The sequence below is a fragment of the Akebia trifoliata genome, chromosome 12 (assembly GCF_017979445.1).
Source record: "Akebia trifoliata isolate Shusen 1 chromosome 12, ASM1797944v1, whole genome shotgun sequence".
In the NCBI taxonomy this organism is placed as follows: Eukaryota; Viridiplantae; Streptophyta; class Magnoliopsida; order Ranunculales; family Lardizabalaceae; genus Akebia; species Akebia trifoliata.
Window position 1 is genome coordinate 21,211,147 of NC_141386.1, and position 13,220 is coordinate 21,224,366.

A 13,220-nucleotide genomic window follows, 5' to 3' on the forward strand; every position below is an offset into this window, starting at 1 on the left:
AGGCTGGCCGTTTGACGTGACCGTAAGCAATGGGTCTCTTTTCGATGTGTCAGAACGTTCGACTACTATAGATTGTTAGTGATCACTGACCAATCATCTTCGTCTATGCCTATCAGGCGTACATGTGATTCCCAAATATACAAACCATTCGTATACGACCACCTTTACATTACAAGTTCATTGGTAAATATAGAGAAGAATAAACCCGGATTCCAGTTGTGACTCCACTCTCATACGCGTCCCATACCACGTATGAGCTTGGTGGTCCCTACCGTACATCCCAGGATAGTACACCACTCCGGATGATATGACGTACTATCCCTTCAGGCATTCACAAACTCTTTAACAGCTCACAAAATAGCTACATATGTATATTATTTTTATTTGAAAATAAAAAAGAAATTAACAATACAAGGTTGAGAATAGATATCCAGTTTCCTACCATGCAAGTGTGGCCACCCGGCCTAAAATAAATAACATAACAGAACGCCTCGCGCTAACAGAAAGTAAATAAACATGCAACCAGTAACATTATCCCTGGATATCCGTTCACCAACCTGCATACAACACAACAACGTAAAATGCAGACATCACCCCTCGGGTGTGACTCTGACATTTTACCATTTCATACCCTTTTTCCCTTTTTTTCGACTTTTACAGTTTTCAATCTCTTCATAAAATATCCATTTTCTGATATTCATCAACTCAATATGAGTTCATTGAATATTAAATCACATTTTTCAACTATACAATTTATTTCTATCAATAATATTGAAAAAAAATACAAATTTCATATCAAAACGGGGTCCGAGCAGTGCACAAGACCCAATTTATGGTAATAACCCGTTAAAATACTCTACCCACGTATAATTTGTTAAAAATACAATTAAACATATCAAACATGCAATTTCTAGCGTGAATTTTGAAATAAACAAAGAATTCTATATTTCGAAAATACATCCAAATTTTTCCAATAAAATCCTAAATGCAATTTTCACAATCTATTATTATTAATAGAAATTCAGAGTTCCTTACAATCACTAGGCGACGGAATTGAAGCACGTGCGCGGAAATCGAGACGATTGGTGCGAAAATCGAGGCGAACGACACGGAAATCGAGACGGACCAAACTTCGAAGCGGCTGATTTTCGAAACTGGCCCGGTGGTTTTGAAGATCTCGATGTGCTCGTCTCTTCTCCCTTCTACGGCGAAAGACGGTTTGACCCCGAAATTGATGAAAACCGATGTCGAAGTTACGAAAATCTCCGTATAAAAATACGGCTGATTTTTGACTATACGGTGTGAAAAAGACGAGAAAACGGAAGGAACTTGGTTGGGTTATGTAGAGAATGAGGCTGCGGACGTTTCTCCCTTCTGCGTCGAAAAGCGATTTGACCCCGAAACGGACGAAATCCGAGGTCAAAATTTCGAAATTTCCGTATCCAAATACGGCTGATTTTTGACGATATCGGGTGAAATAGAAAGTGAAATGAAGATAGCTTGGGTGGGTTTTGTAGAGAACGAAGCTGCGGACCTTTTTCTCTTCTGCGGCGATCGTCGAAATTGGACCGTTTGCGAGAGATCTGAAGTGGAAAAATCGGAGGGAAAACAAATTTCTTTTTTTTTCGTTTTTTTTTTTCGCACTGTTTGGACGAGTGGGGAAGATGAGATTAAAAAAAAAATTTAAATATTATTTATATAATATTTGGGACGAATTCGGTATTTCGCCTATTGTTTTGATCGACGATAACTTGGTCATTCGATCTCCAAAACTGACAAACGAATACTCTATTTCGCCTAACTTTTCATTCCGGATCTAATGGTATAGTCAATTTCTACAAATTATGTCTCCATCAAAAAATTACATTTTTGGCCTGACGTGACCCATAAACTTGATGTCGTTTTCGTTTTTGGCGATAATTCAACTTCCTGATCTCCAAAAATGACAAATAAATAGTCTATATTGAATAATTTTTCGTTATGAAACCAATGGTATGATCGAATTTTAAAAATTATTACTCCAACAAAAAGTTACTATTTTAGCCTGGTCCGACCCGATAATCGAGGATTTTGTAACTTTTATATTTGGACTCGCATTTGAGCGTGCTTACAGGCTAAAGTATGTTTTTCGATCATTTTGAATCCAATGGTGAGGTCAAATTCCATTAAAAATGATCAGAACAAGGTCCTACAGTTTTACCTTAAGTCCCACTTTCAAGATTTTCTTAAAATTCCACTATTTATTTATTCCTCGAGATACGAATTAAAAAATTCGGGGTTTTACAGATACCATGTAATCAATGTGATGATTGACAGATTGTTCAACTCATTTTGCAAATACACAACTGCCAAAGAATTATGAGACTATAGAAGAAGTATTTAATTGAAGATGCGAGTACAAAAGCTTTTTTAGTTTCTAAATACTTCGATTTTAAAATGACAGAGAATAAATCTATTCTTAAACAAGTTCAAAAGTTGCAATTTATTGTTACTAAGATGGATGAAGAAAATATTAAACTTTTTAAAAGTTTCCAAATGGGTGCAATTATCTCTAAATTACCATCCAGTTAGAAAGATTATAGAAAAACGCTGTTTTGCAATAAGAATTTGCAAATTCTAGATGAGATTTTCAAAGGTTTAAAAATAGAAGAAGAAAATAAGATCAGAGATAGAAAGGATGATAACTTTGAATCTATTAAGGCTCGTATAGTTAAGTTTATAATTCAATAAAAGAAAAATACAACAAGCCTCTAATAGAAAATCATTTGAGAAACTTATTAAAAAAAATGATCATGGTCAATTAAAAAAGAATGAATACGACTGTTATGTGTGTGGGGAAAAAGGACATTTTGCAAGAGATTGTAGAAAACATCAAAGTAACAAATAAAAAATTGAATCTAACATGGTAGGAGATGTAGTGGTTGCTGTTGTTTATGAAGTAAATATAGTTGAAACAAAAAGACATTGGTGGATCGACTCAGGTGCAACACGAAATGTGTCATTTGATAAATCTATTTTCGAATCTTATAAAACTCAAGATGAAGGACAATTTTACATGAGAAATTCTTCTACAATCAAGATTGTGGGCTACGATACTGTGGAATTCAAAGTAACTTTTTGAAAAATTCTCTTGTTAAAAGATGTTCTACATGCTCCAGAAATTAGGAAGAATTTAATCTTTATTTGTATGTTGGACAAAAATAGATTCAAGTTAGTTTTTTATTTTGAAAAATTGATCTTGACCAAAGATGAAATTTTCATTGGCAAAAGGTATGTTGTAAACAGTATGATTAATTGAATATAATCAATGATAACACTTTTGCTTATATTGTTGAGTCTTTTGATTTGTGGCATACTAGACTAAGACATTTAAATTTTCAAGAATATGATGAATTTAAACTTAGTACCTAAGTTTAATAAGGAAAATAATGATAAATGTCATATTTGTATTCAGTCTAAAATAGTAAAAAAATCATATCGTAGTGTAGAGATAACTTCTACTATCTTAGAATTAATACATTTATATTTATGCGAATTAAATGGTATACTAACTAAAGGTGGTAAAATATATTTTATTACTTTTATTAATAACTTTAGTAGATACTGTTATATATATTTATTAAGAAATAAAAATGATGTTATGTGTATGAGTGTGGAGAATGGAAGGGGTGGTGATTTGATACATCTCACGACCTATGGTAACTCGACGGCTTAGACTTAATTTGTCTCTATTGGTGAATCTTTATTCTCATTCGTTGAATGAATATTTTAATTAGAATTGATTGGTCTAGAATCCTTGAATTAGATTAGTTAATTGGTCAGCAATTGATTAACTTGATGTGTCAATTTAATATTATTAGTTCCCTTCCTTATTTTGATTTAATATTTCATCTTCACATTGGGGTGTATTAAATAAAAATTTAAATTTTAATCGATGAGGGTTAGATATCAAATTTCTTAATTAATATTTCAATTTGTTCCGTGTAATAAAAATCGTCATTTTATGTGGTCAATCGGTGTCATTCCATGTGGCGAAAATAATCATTTTATATGAAAAATCTTATCATTTCATGTGAAAAAATTTGGTGCCCCTAAATATGGGATATTTAGATTTTCTTGATGTATATGAATATTGTCAGAAATTTATTTTTAATCACGTTTCCTACAAATCAAGGTTTCTAAATTTTTTTTTTTGAATATCAAGAGATATTTTGGTCATTTTTGTAATTTTTCATAAACATCTTCCTTTTCATCGATTTTACTTTTGTTAAACTCGAAATCATATTCTGAGGGTAATGCAAGTACTTTTGAGACATTTTGGAGGTGTGGGACTTATGATGGGTATTTTTTTTATTTTGTTAATTCTTATAAATTTTGATGAGTGACTTTTTTTAGTCTAATAAGATTGTTTCTAAGTCGTGAGGGGTATTTTTGTTATTTTGTCAATTCTTATAAATTTTGGCGAGTGACTTCTTTTAGTCGAATATGATTGTTTCTAAGTCTCGAGGTCACATCTCCCATGGTTGCGAGTTCCCTAGGTTTTTGAAATGTTTAACGAACCTAAGTGTATATACTTGCTAATTCGAGTGTAGGGTATAGTGATCCTGAGAGTGATTAATTTTTATGTCAAGCGTGCCAAGTAAGAGAGAGATGAAATCACAAAGACTGGGAAAAATGAGAGAGAATTGAAATAGGGACTCACACAAATTTTTGACTTCTTCGCATATTCTTCATCATTAGGAATCTAAGCAAATGGGTGACGAATTGTTGAATCAGGTAGATTAAAAAATGGAGTGTCTATAAAGATGAACCAACTTCGATACTTTTCTTCTAAACATCTCCAAATTTTTCTCAAATTCATCCAAATTTTTTTTCAAAATTTTCAAATACAATATAATCATAAAAACTATGGAAAGTAACTTTTTTTCAATCTTTAAAAATCAGATATACGAGTCTTAATCATCTAATCTTGCATGTTTTTTAAAGAATGACCCTAAATTAAAATCATAATCGAGATCATAAATCAAAAGTAATTTTCTATGAAAAACTGTATAACTAAAAGGTAAAAGGTAAGAGATCTTACTTGATTGCTTTTTCTACAAAGGATCAACTCCAAACGATTGCTTTTGTTTGACATTGAAAATTTCTTTTCGACCAAAATACATTTTTTCTTGGATCAATTTGAAGTCTTTGACAAGACAAAATTTTCTTTTCTTTCATCAAGCCTTGAATCTCAGTTTACGGTCTTCACATCAAAGTTTCTAGTTCAAGGAAGTTTAGGGTTAGGATTTTAGTTTGGAGAAGAGATAAAAGGTTATGTAAATTTTCTCTAACTTTAGTATTTATAGTGACTCAAGGACGTACAAGTTATTTTCGAATTTATTTTATTTTGTTAAAAAAATCTATATCTCGAGCTCCGTTTTTTTTACAAACTTGTAATCTATTTTAGATAATTTTTCAATATGAATCTCAAGGTGCTCTCAGATTTTTTTAATAATCATTTTCTAAAAAAATTATTTTTAAGTGACCAAACTTAATCATTAATCAGAATTTCTTGAAATACATAATGAATTTCTAAGACATTACAATTATGGTGTTGGATTGCCAATGTGGTAATCCATTTGAGCAAAACATACCCTGGTAAGACTTAAAAGCTTACTAAGTTAGTAAGGACAATGTTTTTTATTTTATTGGTAAGCCTATTTTTTTATTAGTAAGGAAAATGTTTCTCTTACATAAATATAAACTTATATTAATAAATGATAATAAATTGAGTTAAACAGTTTATCTCACCCACGATGAGATGACTCCGTGGAATCAACCTAGTATTCTTGGGAGATAAGATGCGAATTAGATATTTAAAACATAAGTTACCTTGAATCATGTTCTTAGTGGATGAAAAAAAATAACATAATAACTCATAAAACAAAGTTGTAAAATTCTCCAAATTTAATTATCTGCAATTTTAATTATCTTCTTTCCAATGTTGTATCCACGAAAGAGTCCTGCAAAAGCAGAAGGGATGCTTTCCACACCATGAGATATGTCCTCAAGAACCTGTATCTTTCCATTTCGGAGATAATCAGTGGTTGTGGAAATGAAATCATCGAATATGTGCATATAATTACCAGCTAAAAAACCTTGGATTGTTATCTGCTTGTATACCACATCTAGCATATTGGGTGCAGCTCGCTTTCCAGAGTCTGCATATTCGGAAATTACACCGCAAACAGCAACTCTACCCAAGCTGTTCATGTTGGCAACTGCCGCTTCTAGCATCTCTGCACCAACATTATCAAAATATATGTCGATCCCTTCAGGAAAGTACCTGTTAAGACAAAAATAATGACATAGTAAAAGAATTGATCTACATTGGCTTGGAGTCAAGTTGGCAAAACATGTGAATTTGATGCAAACCAACTAGGATCCATCATAGGATTGATAATGGCCCATATCGGGCTCAAAACATGATCTTGTATAATTCAATAACTTAGTATCTACCCTTTGGATCAAGGAATCACGAAAAAAATATTCTATGTATTGTGTTGGCATCATTCGAATTGGAAAAAACACCATTTATTTTTTATTTCTGCTTAGTTGTTTGGTATGGAAATCAATTCTTTCTAGGTTTGGCATTAAAAGAATGGGGATAACTGGTGTAGAGAAACCAATCCAAGAACAATAAAGAAGAAATTAAACCAAGATGCAATCACATACACAAAAACTTAGATTTATGTGGTTCCCTCAAGATAGAGGTATGCACTTCCACACATCCAAATCAATTCCACTATGAAGAGAAAATCTTACCTATTACACCCTTCCATCAAATAACAAGAAGTGTAATGATTTTGTAACTCAACTGATGTGTACCCTACAAGAACCATAGATTTTTCCCCTTAGAATACACAACTACACATGTTGTGTATCCCAAGGGAAAAATCTACGGTTCTTGCACCTACCACATCAGTGAGTTTATAGGTCATTTTGAGCATTATTTATTTATTTATCATTACATTTTTTAGCTTGGAGCGGGTGTGATTCGAGTTGTACTTCTTTTATAGAGTAGCTCGTCATTTAGGAAGCCTTAAAATTTAATATATCAAGAATTTTCAGTGAATTAAGGTCATTGCAGACTCCTCTAACATTATTAAGAGTATCTTTGCCAATATTAATTCTTATTTGATATGTATTTTATTTATTTAGCTTGTCACCTAGGCAAAAGTCGTTCATGTTTTGTTCCTTTGAATTTTATTGGCATAAGGGTGGCCGCTGGTTATGTTGCAAGAATAAACACTTAAAAAGGCATTTCAATCATCTTAGATGAGCAATGTATTCCTTCCAAACTTTAACTATTTTGCTTGATGATGTAACGTGCAATTATGCTCAATGTGTAGCTTCTTTATGGGTAAATTATATGGTTGTATTTTAGTAATATCCTCTCTGAAATTGGTCATATTAAGTTTAACAACCCCTAATCCAAGTTTAAGTTTAACTTTGACCCAAAAGTCAACATTCCTTTTTCGTTGATAAATTAATGGTTAAATTTTGATTCTATTCAAAATTACCTTTGAAAACTTAAATTACTAAATCAAAATTTTAATATTAATTCATAAAAATAAAAAAATAAAAAAATAAAAAATAAAGAGGATGTTGACTTATAATATTGTAAGTAAATTTAATATTGCATTTTATAACGCATAAACCAAATATCACCAAATTTAATAGGGCATATTACTTTAAAAAAAAAAAAAAGTTATCACTTTGAGAGAGAGAAAGAATTCTAACCTTTTAAGAGTTGACTTGAGATCAGGTTCTTCCTTGTAGTTGAATGCATCATCAAAACCAAGCTTCTCTTTAAGTATCTCTACCTACAACTCACATTAATCAAATGTTAGACAATTAAATATCGACAATTTAAAAAAACCCCTTTCTTCTCTTCTATAGCCACCGATACAGATTAGAAAGAAGTAAAAGAAATAAATAAATAAACAAACATTTTTTGTAGAGTCATAGTGATGTAGGAGGAAGTCGATCTTAGTCGGGTTAGTGGTTAATGGATCCAATTAGATCCAAAATTCAATTCTTTTCAATCTGATAATTGGGTCTGGAGTCTGGAAAGTGGAATGAATTAGATTAAAAAAAATTCCATTTCTTTTCTATCCAATAACTTGGGTCTTGCATTCGAGTTCTTATAATGAGTGAATCCGAAAAGGATTAGATCTGTTAAATCAGGTTGGTTTGGATGAACAATGTCTCTCAATCTGATAATATAATAAAAATAATGTAGAATGGACCAAAGAGTCATGTAAAGTCTGGAACGAGGCCATCATTGTGAACTGCCACATGGCCCTAAGGATACCTCAATCCTCTATATTATGTGGTATATAGATTGCATTTGAAAACAAAAGTCCAAAAAATAAAATAAAAAAGTTAGTGAGATCTTAACCTTAACTTTGAAAATGAAATCAATCACTTTTTTCTTAGGAGTGTCAACAGTACCCAATTGCCCGATGTACCTGAATCGGTTAATCGATTTTGGATCCATTATGAGAGACTTGATTAATTTTTAGGTCAGTTCTGGATAGTCAATTTAAAGACCCCTTAGGGGATGGCTCTCCACCGGGTACCCATTGGGTAAATGGGTAAATAGGGTATTTTAAAAAAAAATTATTTAAGATATTTATATTTATTATTTTATAATATAATTAATTAATAATAATTACTAATTATAGAGAAATATTTCAATATTCTATATCTTCTCAAAGTTCACAAGGTACAAACAAATAGAAGAGTCTGACTAGCCTAATTGGACGAAACTTGATTTTATATTCAAAAACATAAATAAACTTCATGTATTTTAAAATAAAATATAATATAATTTATAAATTTTATCGAATTAGGTCACCATCAGATTGGGAAATGATTGATCCAGAACTAATTCAATAAGACATGAGATCGGGAACTTAATGAATCGGATCCAAAGTTGTTGGATGGGATTTTATTAGATTTTGAGTATAATATGACCTATATTGACAACCATATCTCCAAATTGACTCATATATAAGATCCAAAAATCAAGGAATGGGACCTTTTCCTTGCTTCCGGCACAGCCAACCTAAGAAATTAGAACCTTAGGTTTTCATATGAAAAGAAAATGAAAATAAAGGAATGGGACCTTTTCCTTGCTTCCGGCACAGCCAACCACGTAGCAACCAAACAACTTGGCGAACTGTCCGACGAGGTTTCCCACTGATCCAGAAGCCGCTGATACCAACACTCTTTCCCCTTTCTTGGGTTTACATACATTGTAAAAACCAGCATAAGCTGTAAGTCCACTGAACGCTGCCCAAAAAAAAAAAAAAAGAAGATTATTATGAATCATGGAGATCAACATTTGAATTGTTGAGATTGATGTCACGTTCATCATCGATCTCTCGACGTATTAACATGAATCATCGAGATCAACGATTCAAATTATTGAGATGAACGATTTGAATAGTTGATCTCAACAATCTGAGTTTGCCATTTTATTGGTGTGAGGGGGCATTAATTTAGGAAGAAATTTTTTACTATATGATATCCCCCCAAACCTCAGGGGTGCATTTAGAAACATTGAAAGGCCTATTAATTGATTTTTCAAAAGAATAAAAATAATAATAGTTTTTTTTATTGGCAAATTTACCAAAACATGCACCATATTTTGACTATTTATCAAAATGGTAAACTGTAGCAATTAATTTTGAAAATGGTAATTTTACCATTTTTGAAATTAATATTTTATATCAAAACGGTAAAAACAGTAAAATATAATTTTTTTTTTATCGAAAATACCGTTTTTTATTTTTTTGACTAAAATTACGAAAAAAATCCTCTTCTCTCTCATATTTCTATTTAGTGTTGGGAAGATTAAAAAGAAGAGAAAGATTTAGTTAGATTTTAATTTAATTCTAAGGTTAAAATGGTAAATACATATGTAAAATAAAAAAAAGGGTATTTTCGGTAAAAAAAATTACGTTTTACTGTTTTACCGTTTTGGTAAAAAAAATTAATTCTGAAAATGGTAAAATTACCATTTTAGGAATTAATTGCTACAATTAACCGTTTTGGTAATTAATTATGAAAACTGTACCGTTTTGGTAAATTTCTCTTTATTATTGTTATTAAAAGTACCTAAAATTCCAACATGGTAAGACAATGGAAATTCAGTGGTTTCTAATTTCCTGATCATGTTTACTCCTGGGACCAAGCTGTACTGCTCCCACCCTATCATCCCTACAACCAGATCATCTTTTTTGAATCCAGGGTTTGCCGATTCCACCACTCTTCCAATACCATAACTATCAATTACCTGTTTTTACAGTTCAATCAAACAAACATATATTAAAAATTTTCCAAAAAATGTTCCTTCATGATTCTATAAAATATAATTTACAGATATAATTACATCATTTTCACACACACACACAAATACACTTAAAGAAGTATTTTTACTGTATGTTTTAATAATTTTGAAGAAAGTAGAAATTTGTAGAGGCAGTGATGAAGAGACTCGCCTGGCCAGGTGCAAGGCCAACAGAGAAGCTACTTGCACTTTGAGAGGAGCTATATTTCTTCATTCGATTAAACTGGTAAGGGTCGATGGATACATACAGATTTTTCACTAAAATATTGTTGGACCCAGATTCGACGGATAGAGCAAGAGTAGCAGTCTTGAACTCGAAGTCGGATTCTTTGGGGGGTTCATCCTCTAAGTGGTGCTTCATTATTACATACTTGTTAGTCACTTCCATCACAGATTTCCTTTTGTTGAATTAGATTAGATAAGATTTCCAAGAAGAAGAAAAAGAAGAACAGGAGGAACTACAAATGAAACAATTTGGAAATATATTAACATGAGGTTCTTCCCTTTAACAAAGGACAAATGAATATACTTAGAGAGTTTGTTTGTTAGGTAAAAAGAATCTTAACTTTTGATACCTCAAAAATCGGTTTAAGGGTTAAACCAAAGATTCCATCAAATAAATTAAGAATTTTTTTTGGCACCTTTTTATAGATAGCCCTAAAATTACAAAGAATGACATAATTGTTTGATCTAGTCTTCCCAAAAAGACTAATATAAAATGGCCTTAATTAATGCTTCTTCATCCTACACGAACACCTCTTTAAATCCCTTGAATTTTATTTAAAAAATTAGTTATCCTCTTCAACTTCTAGGATAAAACCTTTACCCTCTTTTGTAATATTTTTTAGTAGTTAACCTAGTGTTTGGTTTTTCCATAGTTCCATTCCTAATTGAAATACTATAATTGGTTAATATAAATGAGAAATAAAATAAAAAATTCTATTATTTATCAATTTTCTTGACAGGTTAGAAAATCTAACTAAAATAAGAACTCTTAGCCCTTTTGATCCTCGAAGTAAATGTGTTAGCTCACTCGATCTTATCAAGAATGTGTCGTTAGTTGTAGTGCATAGAATAGAGTGTTTTACATTCCCATAACTAGCATTAGTAGTCTTGATTAATTGCAGTATTACAATGATTAACTTGCAACAACAAAAAAAAAACTTGGTTGAAATATTTTTCAAAAAATCATGAACATGTTTATAGTATTTAAAAGGTTAAATCAAGAAAAGTCAAATTTCAAATTTAAAAAAAAAAGTTTTGATCATATGGGCTAAGTAGGAGAATGTAAGAATTTTCAGTACATGTTGCTCACATAATTAGGATTTCTAAGATACTTGTGTAGACACCTCTATTTGATCAAACAAATCCGAGAGATGTTCGAATTTTGCATCAAGGATCAAATAGAGAAAATTTCGACCAATTGAGTAGGACCCACTCAAATCGATCAAGGGAAATCAATTAATGTCAACAAAATTGATTTTTACCTAGCCATATAGACCAAATGGCCAAGCATAAACATAGCCTAGCCGTTCGGAACACATGGCCAAGCTATATTTTGTTTTGACATTTGTTGTGTATTACACAAGTATAATTTGCTTTGGCCATTCCTGACGTACATCCAATTCGGTTTGGCAATTGAAGAACCCATGTGTGCATGAGATTTTTCCCAGGAAATAACCTCATCCACCCTCTCAATTTGAAAATTTTCTCACTTAATCACTTTCTAATTACCTCATTACCCATACCTTAAACCTTATAATTCTCTCCCACCTAGGGTCCTTTGGTAAACTATTCATTCCCTTAATCTTGATCCCCATTTAAGGTGAATTACTCCATTAATTCTAATTTGTTGAGACTCATTAGAGGTAGTTTACTCTTATACCCTTCTAATCTTCTTTAATAACCACATGAATTCCATGGCATTCAATTTAAACTGACCATGTTGTAGACACTTCATTTTTGCATTCGCCTGATTAATCAACTCGTTAACCTAATTGTGACGGTTTCCAATGATAGATGAATATTCTAATATTTTTTATTTGTTACTAGATGTATTTCCAAAATTCGGATGAGATATTTCAAGTGAGCAAAATTTTAGAAACTATGTTATGCTAGGAAAATATGACCCAAAAATATAGAAATCATCATTTTGAGACAAAAAAAAATTTTACGAGAAAAATTCATAAAAAATAATCAAATTACCAAAATACCCCTAATATAAAAAAAATCCTTAGAGCTTACATTAAACTTGGAAAAATTCTTTCGAACACATAAAACAACAAATTAAAATCAAATAATCCCTCTATGAGAGGTAACCTCCCCCTCCAAGTTTATAATAAGTTCCTCTTAGAATACTTGCATGTATCATGTAGTATAAAGACTTTTTTGGTAAGAGTGCTACATAGTAATCAATCCATGTGAGGTAATCTCCCCCTTTAAGTCCATAAGAAATTCTCTAGGGAACAGTAGTTTGCATTCACCGTTTACACACACTTACTCGTACATCATATAAGATGAAGGTTCCAAAGATACTTCCAAATAAGGGAAGTCTTCTTAGAACTTCTTTAGTAAAAAATAAGCTCATTTTGAGCACACGTTCATTTCATCAAAATGCTTGAGTCATTACAAAGTGAAATCTTATTAGAATGATCCAACTCAAAGCAAGCAAAACATCTAGCAAGTGGAACATTTCACTTATTTTTCACTATGTGCACACACATACATATATTAAGCTACCATGCATATACATTCAACCAGTCATCCTCATTAGCACTCAAATTCAAAAATTTTAAAAAACAATCTTAACTTTTTTAAT

At 31.4% G+C, this 13,220-nt stretch overlaps 1 protein-coding gene across 1 annotated transcript; it reads right to left on the reverse strand.

The window, feature by feature from the left end:
- Positions 1-5,774: 5,774 nt before the first annotated feature.
- LOC147389056 (2-alkenal reductase (NADP(+)-dependent)-like) lies at positions 5,775-10,904 on the reverse strand. Its single transcript, XM_086419493.1, has 5 exons — positions 10,554-10,904; positions 10,171-10,348; positions 9,176-9,342; positions 7,786-7,868; positions 5,775-6,328 (listed from the first exon to the last, which is right to left on the reverse strand). Exons 1-5 carry the CDS (start codon positions 10,788-10,790, stop codon positions 5,950-5,952), a joined length of 1,044 nt encoding a protein of 347 aa, XP_086275619.1. The 5' UTR covers positions 10,791-10,904; the 3' UTR covers positions 5,775-5,949.
- Positions 10,905-13,220: the final 2,316 nt, after the last annotated feature.

Coding starts and splice junctions, on each gene's coding strand:
- LOC147389056 (XM_086419493.1), bottom strand. CDS start 10,790: ATGGAAGTGACTAACAAGTATGTAATAATGAAGCACCACTTAGAGGAT. Junction 10,349..10,553: donor TTGGCCTTGCACCTGGCCAG/GCGAGTCTCTTC, acceptor CTGTAAAAACAG/GTAATTGATAGTTATGGTAT. Junction 9,343..10,170: donor TTACCATGTTGGAATTTTAG/GTACTTTTAATA, acceptor TTTTTTGGGCAG/CGTTCAGTGGACTTACAGCT.